A 23,843-nucleotide genomic window follows, 5' to 3' on the forward strand; every position below is an offset into this window, starting at 1 on the left:
CACCAGACGCTGGCATTGCGGGATGCTGTGCTGCAGTTCAAAAGTGCACACATGCAAAAATATCTCGGAAGATTGCTTCTGTGTAAATGACATACAATGGCGGAGCTTCACTATTTTGCAGGATCTCTGTGTCAAAACGACACAGGCCACACGTGGCAGAATAACACCCGCGAATGTGTATACAAGATTCTGTGTGAAAGGCAAATTACACAATTTTGCAAGGTCTCTCTATGAAAGAGTTGATGTAAGTTTTTGGGATTCCTGGAGAAAATAAAACACGTCATCTCCAAAGTGCCCTCTTGGCTGCTTGCTGACTTTTGGGCAAGAGGCCGGGTACACCCTAAACTAGTCGCTGGCCAATCACAGGGCACATAGAGACAAACAATCATTCACACTCACATTCACATCTGCGGACAGTTGAGAGTCCTTGACTGACACGACATGCATGCGAGAGGAAGCTGAAGTATTCAAATCCAGAACTTCAGCGTGCGAGCCTCGAGGCTGCCATGTAGCTTTCATATTTAAATAATGCGCAAATGTGAGAAATATTGTGACAGAGCATCAGAAGACTCAAAGAAGAGAAAGAGTGCTTTGTTGGTTGTGTAAGAAATTGAGCGCTGTGCCAAAAATTAAAGTCTTTCTTTCTTTTGAGGGGTCGGGGTTAAAAAAAGTGATCTAGCGTCAGCAAAGTAACGAAAGGAGGCGACGGGAGGCAGCCAACATAAATATGAAAAAATAAAAAATAAAACTGTCAATTCATCAAGCTAGCATTGGTTGAAGCCAACCTTCAAAAGTTCGCCTTTAGAAAATGTATAAAAATAGTTTTTGCTTGCTGGGCTTGAAGACAAGCCATCTGCTTCCCACCTGTGCCAAACGTCAAAATACATTCACTGCGGACACTCGTGCGGAAGCCATCGAACCCGCGTGCATCTCGTCGATTCGGGCGGCGGGAGGTCAGAGAAACATGTACTGATTATCAATGGCCCGCTTGCGTCCGCGCTCGGGCTCCAGCTCGTAGTCCGAGTCCCGCTGGGGGATGACGGGCGGGTTGCCGTGGCGGAGCGGCGCTCGCCGGCCCGCAGACTCGCTGCGGCGTAGGGCAGCCGAGGCGGCGGCGCTCGACGGAGGCGGCGGGGCCGGGACGGCCCGGCGAAACGGCTGCGGGCCGGAAGTGCCCGTGGCGGCGGAGGAGGACGAGGAAGAGGAGGACGAAGAGGAGGGTGCCTGGCTGCAGCTGAGAGACGCGCCGCAATGAGCTACGTTGGGCTCCGAGTTCCAGCGGTGCAGCGAGAACGGCACCAAGAGGGCGCCAGTGAGCTGACCTGCCATGGGGGGGGGGGGTAAAAACACTCACTAACATGGCCACTTCTCACACATAGTTAGGCTCAGTCACACTTCAGGATGAACCTAAAATTCATATAATCATACAATTAAAAATACATATATATATAGATCAAATAAATACATGGCTGAGGAGTTTGAAGGCGACGCTCACCCTGTGACGGGGGGCTGGAGCCGGCCACAACAAAGCTGGAGAGCGTGACGGCGCCGGCGGAGCCGCACTCCAGCGGGATGGGGAAGAGGCGGAAGTGGCTGAGCATTTCCATGACGGAAGGGAAGCGCAGGTGCTGCACCCTACACTGCCCCCACTCGGTCAGCGAGAGACGCAGGTGCTGCACGCATAAAAATGGCCGATCAGAACCGGACCCTGAATGTGAACGAGATCTTGCGAGGCTTCCCGGCGCACCTTGGCCTTTCCTTGGTAATTAAAGGTGAGGACGTAGTCCCCTCGCCGCGTCTCGCTCTGACGCACCAGAAAGACGCCGTGCCCCTCGGCCCCCGAGCTCTGAACCAAGTGGGCCGCCTTGACGCGTGAGATGTGCCCGTGGAACCACGGGTAGGAGAAAAGGAAGTGATCCGTCTTGTGGATGAGCGGCTCTGGCAGAGCCAAGGTGACTGGGCCTGAGGAGCAGCAACATGGGAAGAGGTCGGCGGCTGCACCCGAAAAGCAGGCATTCACTGCCGTCGACGTTTATATTCGTCAAATGGAATCCACGTACGTTATGAGATTTGTTTGCATTCCAGTCATTTTCAACCCTCACCCTAGGAAAACTGCTTATCATTCGACAACTTGATGAAAGGACAAAATACTTACAGCTAATTGTGACAGGACGAGTCTGGGGGGCCGTGTGGGATGAAGCGGGCCGCCAATCACTTTGACTTCCAGACTCGGAGCTTGCCCTGTGATTGGTCGAAACGGCGCTGTCAGCCGGGGAGGGAAGGGGCTCCAGATCCACACTGCCCAATCTGAATCACACACACACACACACACACACACACACACACACACACACACACACACACACACACACGCACGCACACACGCACACGCTGCACATGAATGTTGCTCAGAGGCACACTTTCAATTTAATTTTTACGTAACTTGTTACAAGTGTCTCAAGCATGCAGTGCTGAATTGTTTAAGTGAGAGACAATGAGAGGCAGAGAGAGAGAGCGTGAGAGAGAGAGAGTGTGTGTGTGTACGCTACATGGAAAGCAAGTTATGTCGTATGACACAGAAGGACCTTGTTTCAACATCGCACCTGCTAGGTTGTGTTTCCTAAATACTCTGGGTGTAATGTGACTTTGCGCAGGGGTCAAGGGTGACCTCTGAACTCTGCGTGCGTGTGTGCATTTGGACATCTGCAGAAATGAGACAAACTGGGCTATTCTCCAGAGCAATCAGCCCTCCCCCACACTTCCTCTGCGCTGCATGCCTGTCCACTTCATGCATGAAGTCGACTTTGGGGGACTATTTCATCCAACGGGAATGGACTCAAACTAAACATGAGAGACTTAGAAGTCGTCTTGGTTGCGTCATGTTTCCCACCTGTTGCTGATGCATTCTTTAATCTCGGTGGTCCAGGAGCTGACCTGCTGGTCGTTGTCTGTCTCAAATATCAAACTTCCTCGGTTAACCTTTCGGTGGGTGGGGGGGGGGGGGGGGGGCACACAAAGAGGCTTTTGAAACGGAGCTACACGATCGAGTGAAGGCTCTCAGCAACAATCACGCACCTTTAAAACAAACGTGTTTAAGTTGTCAGGCATCTCCAGCCGGTTGCAGCGACGGACTTCTTGGATATCTGAGCAGTGAGTCGTCAGTTTGGGAGCGGAGGCCTGGAAGAGACAGACAACGATAGACCTTCATGTCAGCGCCTCAGCAAGCGGCATGGGGGGGGGGGGGGGGCACGAGCATATGCATATAGCAATCATCGCTCCCCTGCCGCTCTGCTAAGACTTCCTCCCGTCCAAACATGGAGCACAGAAGAGGCTCGCATGCCTCTCTAGAATCAACATGGCAACCCATGTGACAACACGCTGTACGCCGGGGAGCGCGGTAAAGAAATGTGAGTGAGGGGGGGGGGGGCGGTCGGAGGGGGTGGGGCGTGAGAGAACAAAAGCGTCAAAAGGAAACAGACGAGACGGCGAGAGAAACGGCGTTGGGGGAGCGGGGGTGGTCGCTTGTGGGGAGAAGGAGGGAGTGATGGAGAGCAGATTCCAGGGCTTTTGTGCGCTGGATGAGTCTGAGTCCATGTGACAGTGTGTGTGTGTGAGCCCGAGGAATGTCTACGCTAATCCGACATGCAGACGCACACACGCACACGCAACCAAAGAACAGATTAACCGCACGGCAGCTCCATTTGCTCAGATGGCCAGTTTTTGTGAATGGGCGCCATCAGTCGGAATGTCGGGCGACTAATATCATCAACGAAACGTGTGCTGGCGGCCTGACACGGAGATGAGAGGGAGGGAAATGACTCATTGGGTCGGATGTGATAATGAGGAAGTGACTAAAAGTGAAGTTGCTCTAGCATATCTGCCTCCTGTGGCCAAGCCTTTATTTATTTATTTTAACTATATCTATATCTATACATACACACACACACACACACACACACACACACACACATACACACATATATATATATATATATATATATATATATATACATACACACATACATACACACATATACAATATATAAAGTGAATGTTGGATCAAATATTCCCACAAGACTACACTGTAATTCGTTTTATTGGTTCAAAGATAACTCCTTAATAAATACTGCAGATAATTTCACATCGCAATAAAACAAATGGATGATATCAGAGAGATGTAAAAAGAAATAAATTACAAAGACAATCAATAAAAAGGGTTTTTTATTGTCACTGTGCCTTAGCAACACATATGTTCCGTAACTTACTGTAGGTGAATTTCAAACTAACTTAGCTTTTTTTTAGAAAAAAATTATTCAACTTACATAAGGTTAACATAACCCAATATAAGGCGTTGGCCTTCTCACATACGATCGTTTCATGGTTTCGCCAGCAATCACTTTGTTCTAGGGGTGTAACGATTCATCGATACACATCGATTAATCGATATAATGCTCTACGATTTATTGGCATCGATGCTAAACGTAAACATCGATTTATATCGCCGTGTTTGACCTCGGACATTAGACGCGACTTTATTTTGAAATCCAGTTCATTGTTGCTTGCTTCCTCTTTCCGGGAGCAGTACGCGGCGTGCTGTGTTGTGAGCAGAGCAGGCACGTGAAAGGGGAGCCGACAACTACGCGGCTCCTGGGCGGGCTGGTGCTATGGCTAGTGTCCAAGAAGACGAGGAAATTCGCTCCCCTTTGGGCTTCAAGTCATTCGTTTGGAAGCACTTTGGATTCCAAAGAAAAGATGGCTCAACGGACAATTAAAATTATTGTAAATAAATAGTTCAGTAATGCACTTTAAAGTTAACGGTATTACAAAAAAGAAAGAATATTCATTTTTCTTTACTTATATGAGAAAAAATATAGGAATTCGATAAAGTTCAGTGTTAAAATAAGCACTTTGTATACTACAATACTCTTGTAATTTCCTAAATAAAGTTTGCAGTACCTTGTTGATTTTGCGTATGAATTGTTATAAATCAGGATATTGTTCTATATTTTTTATTTAAAAAAAATAAAAATAAAAATATCGATCGTGGAGCACTGTATCGTGATGTATCGTGAATGAATCACAGCAGGCTTTAAGATATCGGCAATAATCGTATCGTGATCCTTTGTATCGATATGATATCGTATTGTGACAAAACCCGCGATTTACACCCCTACTTTGTTCTTTATCCATACAAGCAAAAGAGGTTCCATCTCTTCCGTTTAGAAATGATGGCTTGACTGCTTTGAGAGCTTGCTTCATAAAAGTAACTACAAACAGCGCATTCTGATCATCAACCATCTCATTAAAACAAATAAATACATCAATAAATAAAGTCAAATACTCCAGATTTCAAAATGCCGACCACGTGCGCCTTCATGGGACGCTGCCACCAGTGCGACATTTAATGAGCTCTTTGCCAGAGTGACTCACAGAGAAGAATTTGATTGTGCGAATGTGAATGAGTTTGCAATGACTTTGAGGAACCATGTGTGGCCCGAAGAGGAACAAGAAGAAGAAGGAGAAGAAACACGCAGCAGATGTTGGAGTGGTTGAGCAACACATCTAAACTGGTGAATCAACTCCACTGAGGGAGCAAGGTCAGAGCATGCGGATGACTGATCATCTCAAGATAACACACAATAAATGCTCACACGCACACAATAAATGCTCACATACAAGCACACACTCATTAGGTTCACCGGGTTGATTGAGATTTTTTTTTTTTGGAGGAATGGCCACATAGGAGGAATAAAGTACGAGCGATGTCAAAGGATAAATGTCCAGAAATAAATCAATAAAAAAATAAATGTCCACAAGCTCTATGGAGACACTATTGGACATCGCACAGAGAAAGCTAGTGAGAGCAAGTAAAGCCCCCACGGAATTTTTTTTTTTTTTTTTTAAAATCGGAATCTCAAATGACCGTTCCCGAGTGTGCTTGAATTTCACGCCCTCCAGTCAATGAATATCCTGATGCTTCCTCATCACATTTTGATACAAATTAAGTTGAGCGATGGTTGGCACTTTTGAAAGAATGCAACAGTCCTGATACGACTTATAAACAAAAAATAATGTTCATGAACCGTTCAAAAATTCAGTTTCGGAAAGATGCAAATTGTGAATGAAAATAGCAGAGTGATATTCAGATGAGAAAGTCTTCGAAGAAGGTTTGCTTTGAGATGTGGCGAGCCTATTATGACTATTCTCTCTTTCTCACATTGACTCAACTTTCACCGCGGCCTTCCAAGGCACACGGTCACGCTTCCTCGGCACACCTTCGCACGGCGCAGACGCGGTTCCAAAACAGAGACGGCAACAGATGTGACCGCGCGATCTCGTGTGCGCAAAGTCCGAAGCGGACGTATGCAGTGCTGAGCAAGCACGCCCACACTTGGGTGACATTCCCAGGGTCCCAATTGCAAGGCCATTGCTATGGTAACGGACATTCTGCTATTCCTACAATTTATTTTATTTTGGTTATCCTCCGTTGCATTCTAGGTTTCATTCATATTTACATGACATCTAAGTTTGTTAAGATAATATTTCCCGGTATAGTCCTTTTTTTTAGGCTTGCCAGTTTTCAAACAAAACAGAATGTTTGTATTGGATCTCCTTTCAGTTGTACCTAATCAAGAGTCCAGTGAGAACATTGAAAAATGATGTCTCCAACCGAGGTAGTCAAGGCAGCTTTCGATCTCATCGCCTATCGCCACCATCTGTGGCAGGGAGGAGGATGTGGCAACGGAATGCACATTTACTTACTTTTAAAAAGCGCGCACACACACGCACGCTCACACACACACACACGCGCGTGCGCACACACACTAAAACGTGCTACTGCTGGGCTAGCAAAACTGATCGAGGAGAGGGTTCTAGGAAATTGGTGGAGGAGGATGAATAAATGTGTCAGTTCGCTTCTCTCTGCGCTTCTGAGAAATTGTGAAGCGCTGGCAAAATATGCAGAAGTAAAAAGAAAAAAACACACACACACACACACACACCAAAGATTCACGGAAGTCAACTTGGCTCCCTTTCAATGAATTAGCTAAAATATTACCAAAGAAGAAAATTACCAAAGCTGCCCTAAAACACTTGATACTATTCAAGACCTATGAAAAAAAAATATCTACAAATTAAAAAAACCCCATCCTCATTCAACCTTTCTCTTTCTCTTTTCATACACATAAGTTTTGCCAGGAAAGATTTGCGGCACTGTCATATGCCGCCACCGCCACCATAAACTTCTCATTTTATTGAGCACGTATGCCAGCATGGAACTTCGTCGTCATCACTGCCGAAAATCAAGAGCAACTTTTCTCCTCTTCGGAAGAGTGAAAATTGCTTTCGTGTGTTGGCGTGTGACTTTGTGTGTCTGTTATAGAGCAATGAAAAATCCCTCGCTAACTGCAATTCAACGGAGGAGCCGGTTAGCGGGTCATTCAATGACGTCTGGATGAGAAGTTTGTTAAGCACTCGTGAAAGTGAGCGCTTCAGTCACTTCCCAGAACCAGCTGAGCACGAGCACGCCTGCATCGGGAACCAGATCAAATCAGGCCGTGATAACTTTTTCCACACCGGCGTTGGCGCCAAACGTGACTAGTCAGGGTCATACTCTGCCAAAATGTTTAAAAATACGGATCCGTTCTACTGGCAGTGGGGATTTTGAAACATTCTCTTACAAGTGAGAAGCATACAATAAGAAGTGAGTGAGTGAGAGAGACAGAGAGATACAGAGAGAGACACAGAGAGAGAGAGAGAGAGAGACAGAAAGAGAGAGAGAACAGCTTAGGGAGGGATGAGGTTGCACAATGAACGAGCTTGTTGAAAAAAAATGATCATCAACATTGGCTTTTTTTTTTAATTGACGTTAAATGTTAATAGGAAGGATATGATTATGTATTATCTGTATCTCTAGGTATTGGACAAAGTTGGTTGCAGCTTTACTTTGGGGGATTTCCACGTGCAGCTCGGCAGGGTCCCGTTTCATTTGTGTTTTGGTTCCCGGTTGGCACACAACCAGGCAAAAAAAAAAACTCAACAAAATGGATCAGAAAAAAGAGGCACATGCATGAAAAAGGCCGTTTGCCAGCCAGCGGCCTCCCGCAGAAACGAGAGCGAGATCTGACAAACATCTTGACCACATGACTCTAACCACTTCACTTCCTTGAGATGTTTCTCTTGATTTTTTTTCACACCGAAACGCACGTGCAAACTGAATGATGTGCACTTTGAAGGGATTCGCTACAGTCAAAGTTAAGCTTCTGCCCGAGCCCATTTCAAGAGAATTCAAGCACCCCCAAAATTTTAAAGTTCTTTAAAATTTTAATATGAAACTACTTTTATTAACAAGCTAGTGTTATTCCAGGTTTTTTAACAAGCTAGAAAATTGCATAAATAAAGAGAATGCAAGCACCGCCAAACTTTTAGAGTTCTTCATATTATTATTACACAATTTTTTTTAACAAGCTAGAAGATTGTAAAAAAATTAATTAATTAAAAAAATAAAGAGTGCAAATACCAAGCTAGAAATATTTAATAAAAAATGGGTTTCTTAAAAAATGATTTGATCCACCTGACTCCTCCCACCTCAATTAAGAAGTGACTTAGGTAACAATATCGACCGTGAAACACAAAGGAGCCTTCTGTGAGCCCAGATTACACAAGACTCGAGCAAAGCTTGAGCTCAAGGCAACAATACGACCCTTCCAAATCTTTCTTCTTTCCTGACTTATGGTGTCTCTTCTCAGATGCTTCCATTTGCTTTCTGCTTCAGCTGACTGGGCCCCATGTGTGGTTGTGGTATGCGAACGACACGAGGCTAATTAATGCTGCATGTTGCCATACAAGAGACTAAAGTAACACGCAGCAGCTGAACCGGGCAGTCGAGCTGATCAAAAAAATGATGCTACAAGTACAGACGCCCTTTCGTAACCTCTGCCCAGCAGCTCCCTTGACCCCCTTGAGTTTGGAAAAGGCAAACATGAAAAAATAAGAATGCTGACCCATAAAGCAAAATTGGAATAAAGATCGTAAAGCTTAATGCTAATGCTAATACTGGAAGGGTGTTCAAACTCCGAGACACCGCTGAAAACGGATGACAAATTTTCCAGTCTTCCCTTCCAATAGATTGGTGCCAATAAAGAGCGGAGGGCAACACGTACAGATGACAAAGGACAAGTAAACAAAAAAAAAAAGCATGAAAAGAAACCATGTGGGAAAGATTAGAGCGAGAAAAAAAAATGGAATAAACACACAGCTGAGATGTGATTAGGACAAAGCCTACAGGAGGTCCGAGGAAACACACTCGGCCGTCTGTGGGAACTAAAGTGGCTTTTGGAAAGAAGAGCGACACCACAACTTTCCTGGCAACATTGGGAACTTGTCGGCAGGCTCTTTGTGTGCGCGACCGCGTGGGATGAAAGGAACGAGCGTTCGCGCTGCAAAGAGCTGACAGATGACAATCTGGAGAAACTGCGACCACTTCATATTTGGCACGGAACGGAATGTAAATTGTTTACAGGTTGACGACACCGAAGCTAAGGCTTGAGACGTCGTTCTGGCTTCCGTCCTTTCAGCTGAAATGACAAGATTCACTTCTGCAGGGAAGCATCTTTGGCCCGACTGTTTTGTCATCACGCGTGCAGAAGAAAACAAAGCCTATGTACTTAAGTGAGCGTTTTGTTTTAGTGGCTGCGAAAAATAACTTTGTGATTTCAGTCAGAAATGTGGCCACTTTTGTCCAGGGGGAATCCCAATATGGAGAGAGGACACGCCACCCTTTTCGCTTTTCTCATCCCAACCGCGTTACACTCTGCTGCAAACCGATCTAGTGAGCCTTGAATCAAATCCACAAAACCAGACAGTCTGCAAAAAAAAAAAAAAAAAAAAAAAGCAAAATGTGGGGAGGAAGCGGAAGTACCTGGAGAAAGATTATGCAAACATGGGGAGGACATGCAAATGGCAGACAGGCAGGCCAAACCTGAAATTCAAACTCAAGAATAATTAAAGAAAAATTTAGTGTTTGACACACGTAATACATTCAACGCGGCGTTGTTTTGACTAAAGTTTTGCATTTGATTAATAATGTAGAAGACTTTGATGGCACAATGCCATGTTCCAATATGTGGCCTTCGATCCAGACAATGCAGAAGTGAAAGAGCCTTTGCTTTTGCCTACATTGACAAAAGCCACATTTGGAAAGGCCACATTTGCTTTTTATTGACTTTGCTTTTGACTCTCATTGTCACCGCAGGCCGTGTAATCAGACAGGCGGGATGATTACGTTTTCTGATTAATTCTTTGGACTCGTTACGGCCGCGTCACGGCCGGAACGACATTATCAGTGACCAAACAGCTTCCTCTGTCAGGGATCGGAATGGAGCAGAGCGAGCAAATGCAGCTTGGACCAGGGTTTATTGGAGGAACTCAAAAGACAGACTCGGCAAACTGACATGACTTAACAAAACGATAACATGACTGACTGACTGACTGACTGACCGAAACAGACTTGAAAACGACAGGAACCAAAAAAGACATGAAGACAACAACATTACGACATCAGGAACCAAAAGACATCACGACAACAATGACCCGACCGGGCGTGAGGGCAGACAGGACTTATATACACGACCGGTAACAAGAGGCAGGTGAGAATAATCAAACTAATCAAGGGCACACAGGAGGGGAGGGGCGAGCACACAGACAGAAACCATGACAACGGACACATAGTGGACCGGCTGGGGACGAGACGTGACATCCTCTTCCCGCTAAATGACCGATAGAACCGAAACGATATAAATACAAGTCACCGACACCGGACGCGCTTACGAGTGCCACATTGGTGCTCATACACTGACCATACACTGAGTTATTTTGTTGTGGGTGAAGTTTGAACACATTTCCCTCACGAGGCTTAAATTGTGCGCATGATAGTGAACAGCTTCTCCTTCCTTTTAAGGCCATTCTCGGGGCGCTCTGCCTTGCCAAGATTCCACACGCGTGTGCACAAACACAAAGTGCGAGAACCCCGATGCGTTTGGCGGGCCAAGTCCTGCCAGGACCTTGGCCGTGCTGCGCAAACGTACACGCATGCGCGGGCCTCCGACTCTATCATTAAGTCGATGACTTCGAGCATGCGGTTGGGCTCGCAGCTGGCAGAGAGCTCCGAGGCTCCTAAATATAAAACGCGAGCGCACGCACGCAAGATCTTTCTCATTGACCCGGCTTAAGCGAGCGGGCCGGGATACACGCGCGCACCCACCCGGAGGTGAGACGCGGCGGCTCTGTTTCCACGAGTGACCAAGTAAGTAAGCCACTTGGAGCCGCCTCCCAGCTGGACCGGCTTCAAATATTGCCGTGTTTTGTGATGACGTCGCTGGGAGCCAAACACCGGCAGCTCATGCATGAGTAAAGAAAGATCAAAAGTGATGCGCTATTTCAAAGCGTGTCGTTTATTCAGCCCAAAAGCTGACACACGAACGTGAGTTTGGTGTCGGGAGTCCGAGCGGAGTCACACGTGGAACACTTTGAGAGCATGTGGCTGAAGTGAGAGCCCCAAACAAACAGGAAGCAGCGTGGGAGGCGTATCGACTCGCTAGAGTGCAAGAGGACATGGATTTGTGTTTAGACTTTGAAGAAACTGAGCGTCGTACACTACCAGTGCCAAACGCGGTTACGTGTAACAATAGACTGCATGTGCGTCATACTGAGAAAACGTGAGACGCTAATCGGTGACAAGGGGGCAAATTAGTTCACGGCGCGCACACACACACGCACAATTACTTACCCGATACGATACATGTGAAATACTACATTATGATGCAATTCTAAAAAGAGCTAAAACCTCACAAGAAGTCTAATTGGAAGCCCAAATGATTAAAGTCACAAATGCTCATTGCGTCGAATCAAAAGCATTCGATTAATCGGTGGGCATATACGTACTGGGAATGGCAATGTTAAACCATTACGTTAAACACATTTTATGATGGCGGCAGTTAGAACCTGGGAAAAGGGAAGTCTGCAAGCTCTACTGAATTCCGGTTGATGCATTTCACAGCTTGTTCAATATCAAGGCGGACCGAGTGGATCATCTTTACTCGTGAAAACAAACAGAGGGAAGAGCGAGACGATTTGAAAATGGAAGGGGGGAAACTCCGAGACGAAAACAGCTGGATGCAGGAAATGATTTTGTGCCCCCCGGTGTGTGGTGTGTTTGCCAGTTTATGTGTGAGAGGCCGAGATGTAGTTTGCTTTGTTTGATGATAGAGTGGTGAAAACATCTACAGCTCAGTGGGCTGACCAAATATGACGACGCTTTTTGGGGGTTTTGAACCTCTTTTACATGTACAGATGAAACGGCGAGATGTCGTGCTTGTACCTTTGGGGGATCATAAAGCTCCAACTGGTAGCCCTCGCCTCCTGCGCCTTCAGCGTCCCGGATCCTCCTGACCAGCAGGCGGCAGCGCTGCCATCGCGGCAAAGAGTCTGAGATGGTGTCGTCCACCAGCAAGTACCTCAGCTGGCCCTCTTTGCAGCAGCCGCTGACCTCCGACCTCCTCTGCCTCACGCTCCCGCCGCGTAACCAACGGAAACGATCCAAGAAGTTGGAAGCTGCCCCTGAGAGCGGCGACAATGCCGTGGGCGTGCTTTCAGAGTTGAGAGACGAGGAGGCTAACGTTTGCTCAGACGCCAAGGCCGCCGTGCTGCTTACGGGGCCGCTGAGGGACCGGGCGGGGTTGTTGTTGTTGGCGGACAGGTCCTGTGACGAAGGCGGACTGGGGAGGGGCCGTTTCTTAAAAAGTCGTCTGACAGACTGCCGAATCTGATTGACGGAGAAGTGCGTGACATCAGCGTGGGCCGGACCGGGCGCCAGAGAGTCGGGTGTTTGTCGAGCGTCTGCGCCAGACAGCTCCTCGTCACTACGGCTACGGAACAACAGCGACCCGCTGCCCAAGGTACGGGTCAAGCCCCTGAGCAGCACCGGGTTTCCCGAACGGGGGTTTCCCGCCGCACATCGAAGAGGCCGCTCTTGCTCCCTGCTCACCGGCTCCACTTTTGGCGACACCACGGCGAAGAGAGCGGCACCTCCGCTTTGTCGACCCGCCTCCCGGTAGTCCTGCACGCCGGACAAAGCGCCGATTCGCAATCGACCTATCACGGTCTGCGATGGAACCGGAGGAACCGCCGGAGCGGCGCCCGGAGCGGCGCCCGGAGCGGCGGAGCAGGCGCTCTGCTGGAGAGCCGTGCCGTCCTTGTCCACCTCGCAGCGGAAATGCTGCTGGAAGAGGTCGGTGAACTGCTTGGAAAAGGTCTCGGGCGGGAGGACGTCATGCTGGGGGCGCTCCCTGGCGAAGCTTCGGTAGTGTCCGGCGAGTTGCCGCGCTGTGGCGATGGCGTGTAGCTCGCAGAACTCCCTCCAGCCTCTCGGGAGCGCCGCCACGCCAGGGCCGCCTCCTACTGTTGCGGTGGTGCTGGCTGGATGGAATGTGTTACCATTCATTGCAGTAACCAGACCGGCTGAGAATCACTGCAAAGAAGCAAACACAGAAGGAAATAAATAGGCGGGCACGGCAGATTGAAAAAAAAGTGGGAAGGGGAAAAAAAAAAAAGAAAAAGTTACAAAACACAGAGACATTGAAATGTAATTCGGAGCAAATTGAGATAATGCTGAGAGTCGTGCAATAACCACTTAACAAAAAGAATCCAGTCAAAGGATTTCTTTCAAATATTCGAAAGTTTGTAAAGGAACATCCAAAGTCTGGTTTTATCTCCCGTCCATCTCAAACGTCACAAATGAAGTTACACAAGTCTCTGGATGAAAAGAAGGCCAATCTGGGCCAGCAGCTCCCCTGGCTCTGCTCAGTCGACAGAATCATGAGCTTGAGAGCTTGAGGAAATCTTCTGTCCACTAAGGAAGTGAATGACTTAAAGAGCAAAAATGAGAAGGAGTGGAAGCAATTACAACGATTACATCTGCTCCAAATTCCCGCCGTGACGATCGCAGAAGCTCAAGTAATGTGAAATGAATGAAGATGGCAATAAGTCATTGAGATGGACACTGAATGAGGGCTGACTAAAGAAGCATGGTTGGAAAATTTCTCAATCAACCACACTGCCGGCCGGCTACACCATCTGTGCGCTCGCTCGCTCGGGTAACGACGACACGTGACCGACCCGTTTGAAGACGCGACTCCTCCGACGCACACGCGAGCACCTTTTGCTTTCAAACAAAGTGTGCCCGTGTGAAAGTAAAAAGCACAAATGGCGCCCAACATGCAGCTCTTGGTATAATTAGAAAGCCATGGCGTGGTGGTTTCATGAATCAACCATTTATGTCAACAAAGAAACTGTTTGTAGTCAGTCTTTTTTCGAAAGGAAATCCAGATCTTGTCCACCATGCTTTTGTCCACCAGTGAGAACAAATACATATATGCGTAAATATCCAGTAGTAGAAGCTCAGTCTGGCAGGGATCCCACATAATAAAACAAATTACAATTCATATTCTATCTGCAATTCATGAAAGGATTATAAGATATGAAAACACATTTTGTGCCTGCTCACTAGAACCTAAAATACATACCAGCTTTCCTCCCGTGCAGCAGGTGAAGGGTCTTTTCTACAAACAGGAAGCATGGCTGGATGTGTGTGTATTTGTGAATATGTTTAAAAAAAAGTAAAAATAAAATACGCATGCATATGCGTGGAGGTGGCAGGGACGCTCAGTTGACCAACAGATCACAGAAAGCCACAAGAAATAGAAGGTGTGTGTGTGTGTGTGTGTGTGTGCTTCTTTGTGCTCAGCAAAATATGCTCCAACATGACAAATTATATCTCCCGAGCAAATCTCTGCACATGTCCCCAGTGACGCCACTTGACGGCGGCCGCTTCTGCGCCCGAGCTTACATCACACTTGCTTATTTGGCCGCAAAACTGAACACAGTGGTGTGAGCAAACCCAAAAAAAGTTGGCCTCATGAAATATTGCGTCATTCCAGTTCCTAGAGGAGTCCTGTCACGGCGACCGATCCCCCCTTGCTGTACTCTACAGAGCATGCTCAGTGCGTGCTCCCTTTGCGCCCCTGCAGCTGGCCCCCCTAGAAGGCTCTTTCTATCTGCATGGCCAGCCCAGCGATGACTCAGCAATGAATGACTCAATATGCGCACACACTTCCTCTCGCTGTATCCCTCGGGGGGTGGAGGGGACCTCAGACCGCCACTGTTCCCATGGCCATCCTCATCACCAGGTCCTCCTCTTCCGTGCATCCGCAGTTGACATCCGGGCACCTAATCCAAGCTTGTGGGGGAAACGTACATTTTTGTACAAACTAATGCGTGAGTGCCAACCACCACAAAATTGGTCCATTAAGTCCATTCTTTGCTTAAAAGCAAAACATCCCCCATCAGTCACCGAGTAGGTCTCGAGAAAGACGGATGAACAATCGCTTCATCTTCAAATCAGAAACAGGCAGCGAGGACTTTATTGGACATACTCACGTGTCAAACAGCTGCTGGCTTAAATTGTTTTCCAGGAAAGCAGCTTGCAACAAGTATTTCTCAGAGAGTCTCGTGCCGCTAATAGAAGAACGTTTGACATGTTAAAAAAATGAACTTGCGCGAACCGAAGCTTGAAACGTGAACCGAGCTCATCATCAAAATGATGACGAGCCGGTTGACCGACCACGTGACTGACTGGGTTGATTTCGGGCACGCTACAGACCTCAGCGCATTCTGGCCGGTTCCTAAACGATGTACTGCTTGCAGCTCATTGGTACTGTACATTGCACAATTAGGTTACTTTTTGCCAAGTGGTTTATGAGAAAAGCGACTTCGTTTCAACTGGACAAATCATCAAACGTAATGGCAACTCGATTATCACTAAACTATGACTGGGGAACTTCCAGTTTTCTCTAAGCAACACTGGCGTGCCATTGATAAAATTGAATTTGAGAAAAGTTCAAAATCTCAAAACTGATGGAACTTAATACACGGCGGAATAGGCACATTTCTAATATTAGCACAGAGAAGGTTACATCATAAATGTAACAGCGTGAAGGGCAAATAAATTAAAGCTTTGACTTGCAACTTTTTTTTCAACTTGCTCCATTTTCAAAATGACAAGGACTTGTTGTCCTACTACAACACTCGGGCTGTAGTCCTCATGACCAGTTTTTGTCTTGAGATGAGTCTCAGAAAAACTTCAGGAAAATACTAACTGATTGCCTTCCACTTTTGCCGACAATGACGATGTACTTTCTCCTGGGTCATAAATAACCCACTTGACCACAATTTGGCACCGAGAGTGTCATCAGTTCCTGCCCCGTCAGCGGCACCAAAATACTTTGTGGTGTGGTCGTCTGATATTGCAATTCTACATATGTTATCTAAGGAGCCTTAAAATGGTCTTTGTTCTTGACCCACAAGACCAACATATTTCTTCAGTCCGGAATTGCCTTCGGGAACAATAAAAGCAGTTACCCAATCGACAATGTAGCTTTTATTTTTCAAATATCTTGTTTTTGTTTTGTTTTGTTATCTCATATGCAGGGTGGCACAAACTAGCGGGGCCGGAAAGGTTTTTTTTTTTTGTCCTTCTATGCATCTTCAAAAATCCAAAGTTCCTCTTACAATCAATGACAAACAGCTTGTGGTCTAATAGGACTGCATGAAATGAATTGATCAGACACATCAAACGTGGTTTCCCCGAAAACGTGGAGCGGGGGGGGGGGGGGAACCAACCCAAAAAAAAAAAAAACAAGGCAACATGTGCATCACAGTGTCTGGGATGAAAAACAGATTTTGTTACCACCTTTGAATTTTCATTGTGTGAGTCACAGAGTGAATCAGTGTGGGTTACACTTGCAAAGCGTAGCGAGTGTGTGGGCACGGGGTTATTAGAAGAAAAAGGGGGGAATAAAACAAGAAAGCCAAACGGAGAAAAGTTAAGACGAGAGCCATTGAAGGATGAGTGAATAATAAGGGTGAGATCAGAACGTGTGAACATCACAGGTTTGGGTCCAGGTGGTGGAGTCAGACTGAGTCAGACTGGATCTGAACTCGGTGTGGGCTGCAATCACAGCGACAGGAAGCTACCGGGAGCCCTGCCCTGGCAAGCGCCGACTGCTACGTAAAGCCAATGTACATATCCTTGTGATGACATCATGGGCGCTGACTGATTGATGGCGCTCCAGTTGAGTGACACTCCATAAGGCCTGGGCTTTTCCGGAAGCTATTGTAATTGCACTGAGGATCCACTTGGTATTTTCTTCCATTTTTCCACATCCTGTTCTGTCCACAAAGTGCAATTTAAAGAGGGATGAAAAATAGCAATGACGATAGAAATACGATGAGTCATGTGTTCAATGGTAGAGATCTTGCTGTGATGGAGGGCTTGACGGATAGCTCATCCATTTCAACACCCGCCAAATGGTTCTTTAACAATGATAAGCAAGCAGGAAGGTGTTTGGTGGAAAGGTTAGACAACTCTTTTTTTTTTTTAAATAAAAATGCAATTTAGGATTTTTTTTTTTTTGACGACCAGATTATAAGGCGCAGTTTTAATAATCAGGTCAATTTTCAGGAATTTTCATATTTAAGCCACACTGGGTTAAAAGGAAAGCACATCGGGATTTGAGCTTGAATTCATATCATATTGTGCAAGTTTGTAAAGCTGAGAGGATGTAGGTAGATTAACCGGACTGCCAACCAATAAGCGTTTCGTATTTATTTATTAAAGGCAAAAAGCAGGCCGCTTCACGTTATCCAAAACTCCAGTTAGGAAGAACTGACACCATGTGACCTTTTTCAGTTAACGTTGGCTTCAAATGTTCTAATCGAGCACGACAAGTTGCTGCGAAAGGCCAGCGGGAAGCACCGCTGTGCAAAAGTGCACGACTCCTCGATGCCGAGCAAACGACACGAGGGATGACGAGACGGGACGAGACGGGTCTCGGCTTCCCTCTGTGCTTGCGTCAAGAGAAAGGCGAGATCGCGCTTCGACGCGCTCGTATGCACAAACATGCGCACGCGCGCCTGCTTGCATAATTGAAGGACATTTTGTAAAGGAGGAAGCGACACTGAAACATGAGATAACCTTAGTCTTACTTCCCACAGCCTGAGCGGAGCATCAGCTGATTAGTGGTGAAACAAGCGGGAGGCCTTGAGCGACTCTGCAAAACAGCCCGGTGGACGTTTTTTTTTTCTCTCTCCGAAATTCTTCTGAATTCAACTCTGTTGAAGTATCAACACTGAGCGGCCACGCAACCTTAAGCCACCCCTGCCCCTTACCTTACATTTGGCATTTACAAACTACTGTATCCTATGAGCAATACGTTCAGTATTTTATTTTCCCCTCCCGAGAAAAGCAAGCACAAACGTAAGGTGGTAATCACTCGGAAAGTCAGCAAAGGTTTTTTTTTTGCTTTGGAGCGCAATTCTCCAACTGGGTTGTGCATTCCCACAACAATGCGCGCTCCTCGGCGACACAATGCGACTATTCTTAAGACGCACAGAAATAAAGCTGTACTGCTCGCGGGGCCATTTCCTGTGGTCTGGGAACTCGGAGGCGCGCTGGGGAAAACTGAAAAGCAACGTCTCAAAGTATGAGGAATACAACAACAGACTCAGAGCGGACGAGACATGACCACGAAAGGGACGGAGACAAACGTTCCTGGTAGCAAACAATCACAAACTCCCTTTAAGTAGGATGAATTAAAAAATGTCAATTAAAGCCCCGCAGTCCATCGTTATCGTCATTTTGAGGAATTAATAAAGCACAGGGATCTAATGACTAAGATGAGCAGAGGCATCTTGGAAGGATGCACACGTGATTGTGGTGGTGGTGTGTGTGTGTGTGTGGGGGGGGGGGGGGGGGGGGTCTTGGGAACGGGGCCAGTGGCAAGCATCAGGGCTTGCAGACACTACAGAAGATTGTTGGCGATACACGACAAAGCACAAAGCGATCCTTATTAGCATCTCCATGAGCAAACATACAAGCCTCTGTTACACTGCCAGTAAAAGCAGCAGCAGCTAGCCCTCTTCTCGCTGTTTCGGCACCAACACGGAACAGGGGGATGAAGCTGACCTCGCCATTTACACCATCTCAAGTCGTATCAGAGGCGGTGTGATGGCACTATCAGATTACGGGATGCTGTGTTGCAGAAATTGCCTACTTGGTGGGGAATATGGATCAACAAAGTTGGTTTGGTTGGGAAACTTGACAAGTGCTTTGAGAAGCCTCCATACCCTTTTAGATCATGACGAAACTCAGCCAGATTTAATACGGAGAAAAATAAATGGTCAAAGTCCAACAACCTTGCTCTTATATTGGCATAACAAACACAAACGGCTTTGTTCAAAATAGTTCTCACTTCTCAGGTTAATTTTCTACAGACTGGCTGTAGGATTATATATATGTATATATATATTTTTTTAAAACAGCACTATAGATAATATTTCTACAAGTCAAATATTTATGGTCAGTTCTTATCACAAGTCGCATTCTCAAGTGCACTGTGCATACAGTCGAAACAATGGACGAGCTTGAATGCAGCTGCACAGACTTGAAAGTAAAAAAAAAAAAAAAAAAAAACTGTCCAAGAACATGAAGCGCAACTTATTGTTGGAATCTTTAAACACACGCTTGTTTGCAGGAGATCTGAAAGCGACTTTCCATCATTCACATCCGAGCCAAGAGGAATTCACACCATAAAAACACGCCTCAAAGATTCCACCCCGGGAATACGAAGCCGTCTCTCACTCTTACAGAGCGACAAATTCCGAAGTGTGACGACTTAATTCAAACTGTGAAGACGCTTAACAGACGTGAAATACCGGCGTGGAACTCGGAGAGGAATTAGCGCGTGTGTCTCGTCTGAATTCCTGGAATTCTAATTGGAGATGATCGTTTTTTTTTGTTGCACCTACTAACCACCAAAACGAATGAGCCGATTAATCGACTTCAAGACGATACAATCCATCTTTATTTATATAACGCTTTCCCGAGCTAATAGTCATTGCTCAGTGGTAAAGCTAAGTCGATTCATCCCGGGAACTCGGTTTTATCTAAATTACCCCGATAGTGACGGCAAAATTCATTTCCTATCGGATAAATGAATTGTTCTACCTCACAGGTTCCGCTGTTTTCAAGGACCTTGTTTTACTGAATGGGTTAAGTGGTGGCTCTTACTGAGACAGACAAAATTTAGCTAGCAGTAAATCCATGCGAAAGAATATGTCAAGATGTACCCATGACGCCTGGCGAAGCGTCTTGTGACTAAACGGCAAACAATCAGGGCGTGTTTGTCTGACCGCATCCCCGCGCCAGAACCAACCGCAGCACCGACAAGCAGGCACACGTACCCCCAACCCACCTAGCCACTCCTCCCATCAACCGTCCATCCGCTGCACAACTGCAACTAAACTGGACCTGTAATCAAAATTTTTTTTTTTTCCCCCAACATTCACGTCGGAGTAAAGACCCAAAGTGCAAACGCTCTCTAATTATGGCTGCTTTGAAGACGACACTTCTGTGTTGTCCTCAAAACAAACATGAGCACAATCTGGGAATTTTTTTTTTTTATAGATTATTTTGCACTAAAAAAAAAAACAAAAAAACCTCCACAACACACAACTCTAAACACTGTGGTAGCTCCCAGACAAAAAGCAGAACCTGTAAATTCAAACACTAAGCGTTCCACGATGCTCGTTTACATTCCAGAAAACGAGGAAATCTCGTAGGAAATAATGTGTGGGGAATTAACCGACATCATGGGCGATGATGGCTTGAACTTCAAATTGCACCACTTTTCTGCTGCACAAAGTTTTGTTCTCTTCTATATTTCCGCCTTAATTTGGTTTTTCCTTTTTAAATTCCCATTCCGATCTATCAGGCAGTTATCTCCCTCTGTGCCCCCCCTCCAATCCGTCACCTCCCTCTTTTTCCCTCAGCTTGTCGGTCCTCACTCGTGGCGGAGTTCTTGGAAACCCAGAGCAGAGAGGAAGAGACGCCGGCCGATAGCGGTGAGGCGTGAGGCCGCGGTCACGTGGACTGATCCGCCAGCGACGGCGGACATCCGGTTTCTTCTCGAAAAATTAAGCACAACCTCCATGTTGCACATTGTGTATGGCTTAATGCGGAAACAAACGCAGTTCATCTCTGACTCCCTGCTTCTCAATTTTTTTACACCAAGCAACACTTCAAAATGCCTTTCAAATATATGGTATATAATAATAACATCAGACAGAGGTTTTTAGCAATAAATACCATTGTAAGCCAGGCAGCACGGTGATGCACTGGTTAGCACGTCCGCCTCACAGTTCAGAGCGTGCGGGTTCGATTCCACCTCCGGCCCTCCCTGTGTGGAGTTTGCATGTTCTCCCCATGCCTGCGTGGGTTTTCTCCGAGTGCGAGTGCTTGTTCGTCTCTGTGTGCCCTGCGATTGGCTGGCAACCGGTTCAGGGTGTCCCCTGCCTACTGCCCGATGACTGCTGGGATAGGCTCCAGCATGCCCGCGACAACCATGGGGACAAAACGGTCCAGAAAATAGATGGATGGATCGTTGTAAGCTGCTGTAAGTTCACGCACAGTTTGAACACTGCACTATAATATGGGAAAATGAAGAACTGCTCTTAAATGATAATTCATATGAAATGTTTTTTTTTTTTTTTAATTATTGGATAAAAAAAGAAATTAACCTAAGTAAATGTTTGAACACAAAGAGTAGTTAAGATTAAATGCAAACATGTTGCACTTTAAAGTTAAATACAACTGAGATCATAGGCTTATTAAGTAACATATTAGCTTCGATTAACACCTGTTGCGTATTCTTTTGTCCATCCAACCATCTGTTTTTTATGCTGCTCATCCTGACCAGGGTACAAATGATCTGGAGCAGGTCCCAGTTGATTTTGGACACGGGGCGCGTCACCTTTTGGACTTTTCAGTCGCAACCCATGTCGTCAAACAGCCATTCACAATCAGTATTATGGGCAATTTATTGTCTCCTAGTGATTCTTGAACATTTAAAAATGTCCTTCCTAAAAGTACATTTAATATGATTACTAAACATTAAACCCTACGCAGTAAGGCTGTATTATTACTAAACATTCAACTCTACGCAGTAAGGCTGTACCTGACATTCGAACCCCTAATCTCAGAACGGTGAGGCACAGGCGTTAAAAACAGTTTGGCAACTAAACTGGTAATAAGAAATGTATGCATACAATTTCTACGCCTCCCTAAGACGTTAGGATCTATTTGATGATAAGTATGTCAATACATAACAAACTTATCTCTCTGTTTGTACATATACAAAGATGTGCAGGAAAGTTGGGCTAGCGTGGTGCCATGCTGCGTCATTGCCATGGTGACCACAGCCAGACTTACGTTAATTTTTCAATGACAGCGTCACAACAACGTGGACTTTTTCCAACTTCTCTTAAAAATACATACAATCACACACGCGCCAAGTTTATGCACGCTGAGCACTTCACTGGCAGAAAACTTCCTAGTCGCCTTTTAAATACAACTCTAGAGCAGTTTCAAGATGAAAAGAACAAATAAGTGCAGTGTTAAGAACGTCAACGCATTCCTGGGGAGTCGTCGTTTGGGGACAGTGTGCCATGTGGCCATAAGACAGCAAGTTGTTGAAGTATTACAATGTAAATAAGTAGAGTTACAGTACTCACGTTCTCCGTTATCTCCGACGGGCACCCACCGCTGCACGACGACAACACAACAGTTTGGACTTCGCATAACGGAAATGTGTCGAAAAGGCATCCAAAAGTTGGCCACTAAAGTGGCGTCGGCGGGAAGAACCAAAAAGAAAAAGAAAAATTAGAGCAAGAGTCGACCTCAGCGGGAAGAAGTGCACAAAATGGTCTCTTTGGCTTCCATTGTGACTTGACGCGACAATGTCTCTGACTTAAAAGAAGAGAGAGAAGAAAAACTTTGAGGCACGAACTTGACGCGGAAAAAAAAAAGTGGGGACCCTCGTTTCCGCTCAGTGGAAAAAAAAAAAAAAAAAAAAAAGATATACCGCTACGTCAAGTTAGAAATACTTCACAGCTTTTCCGGTTTCTGCTTGAGCCAAAAATAAAAGCTTCACATGCCAGTTAAAAGAGACCTACTATCTTGGTCATAATTTGTACAGTATTAGGCTTTACACGATCAGGATTTGGGAGCCGATCATCGATTATCAATTTAAATAAAAGACAAACAATCAATGATCTGATCACTAGCTTGATTTATCTATCTACTTGGTCCATTGGTTCCATGCGCACATGAATTGTCCCACAGCTTGTATCACGGGGATCTTTTTTTTTTTTTTTTAACTTCTCCAGATGTAAATTCCTCCCACAAATTTGCTTTTCATCTCATTCACTCCACACGGGGCAAATAGGCATGACCTGAGGCTGCAGGGTCTCATGACAAGCAACAGCTCGCTTCCTGTGCGGCGCAGTCAAACATGCTATTGTCTGACACTATTATGTCTCTCGATAGGATAAGACAGGAATTCTAATCGAGTTCGACAGGGCTAAAGAGACTCATTTGTTGTGCATGAGCGCAGCTTCCATTTCACTCAGCGTGTGTTTTACTTGGTGAAAAGCCAAGGCCTAACCCTAACCCCAGGGTTTAAGTTGCTTAAAGGTTTATAACTACATCAACATTGATGCTAGTGTTTTTACTTGTGCGCTAGCATGAAGCAAGCAGACTTGTATAAGATAAAGTTATTATACTTTGTTTGGATAAATCGTACACAACGTTCATGTTTATGAGAAAGCTCAACCGGGAGAGGCAATCAACAGCTTGAAGCAAAAAGGTTTCTTCTTTTTTGAAGAATTGTTTA

The 23,843-nt window shown here is 45.9% G+C and overlaps 1 protein-coding gene across 2 annotated transcripts; it reads right to left on the minus strand.

Moving 5' to 3' along the window:
* Nucleotides 1–283: 283 nt before the first annotated feature.
* Nucleotides 284–23,011, minus strand: sh2b3 (SH2B adaptor protein 3). 2 transcript variants are annotated; one of them, XM_037258135.1, is made up of 8 exons: nucleotides 22,684–23,011; nucleotides 12,377–13,525; nucleotides 3,076–3,177; nucleotides 2,891–2,979; nucleotides 2,156–2,307; nucleotides 1,748–1,962; nucleotides 1,496–1,673; nucleotides 284–1,322 (listed from the first exon to the last, which is right to left on the minus strand). In XM_037258135.1, exons 2-8 carry the CDS (start codon nucleotides 13,496–13,498, stop codon nucleotides 955–957), a joined length of 2,226 nt encoding a protein of 741 aa, XP_037114030.1. In that variant the 5' UTR covers nucleotides 13,499–13,525; nucleotides 22,684–23,011; the 3' UTR covers nucleotides 284–954. The 2 variants fall into 2 exon arrangements, with proteins under 2 accessions (XP_037114030.1, XP_037114031.1); XM_037258136.1 differs by lacking the exon at nucleotides 22,684–23,011 and adding an exon at nucleotides 14,580–14,876.
* Nucleotides 23,012–23,843: the final 832 nt, after the last annotated feature.

Source organism: Syngnathus acus, chromosome 9 (genome assembly GCF_901709675.1).
Source record: "Syngnathus acus chromosome 9, fSynAcu1.2, whole genome shotgun sequence".
Lineage (NCBI taxonomy): Eukaryota > Metazoa > Chordata > Actinopteri > Syngnathiformes > Syngnathidae > Syngnathus > Syngnathus acus.

Excerpts from the sequence above, each read along its gene's own strand:
- sh2b3 (XM_037258135.1), bottom strand. The coding sequence starts at position 13,498 with ATGAATGGTAACACATTCCATCCAGCCAGCACCACCGCAACAGTAGGA. Across the intron at positions 2,308-2,890 it reads AAAGAATGCATCAGCAACAG|ATTGGGCAGTGTGGATCTGG; the intron begins GTGGGAAACATG and ends TGTGTGATTCAG. Across the intron at positions 1,674-1,747 it reads ATTACCAAGGAAAGGCCAAG|CACCTGCGTCTCTCGCTGAC; the intron begins GTGCGCCGGGAA and ends TTATGCGTGCAG.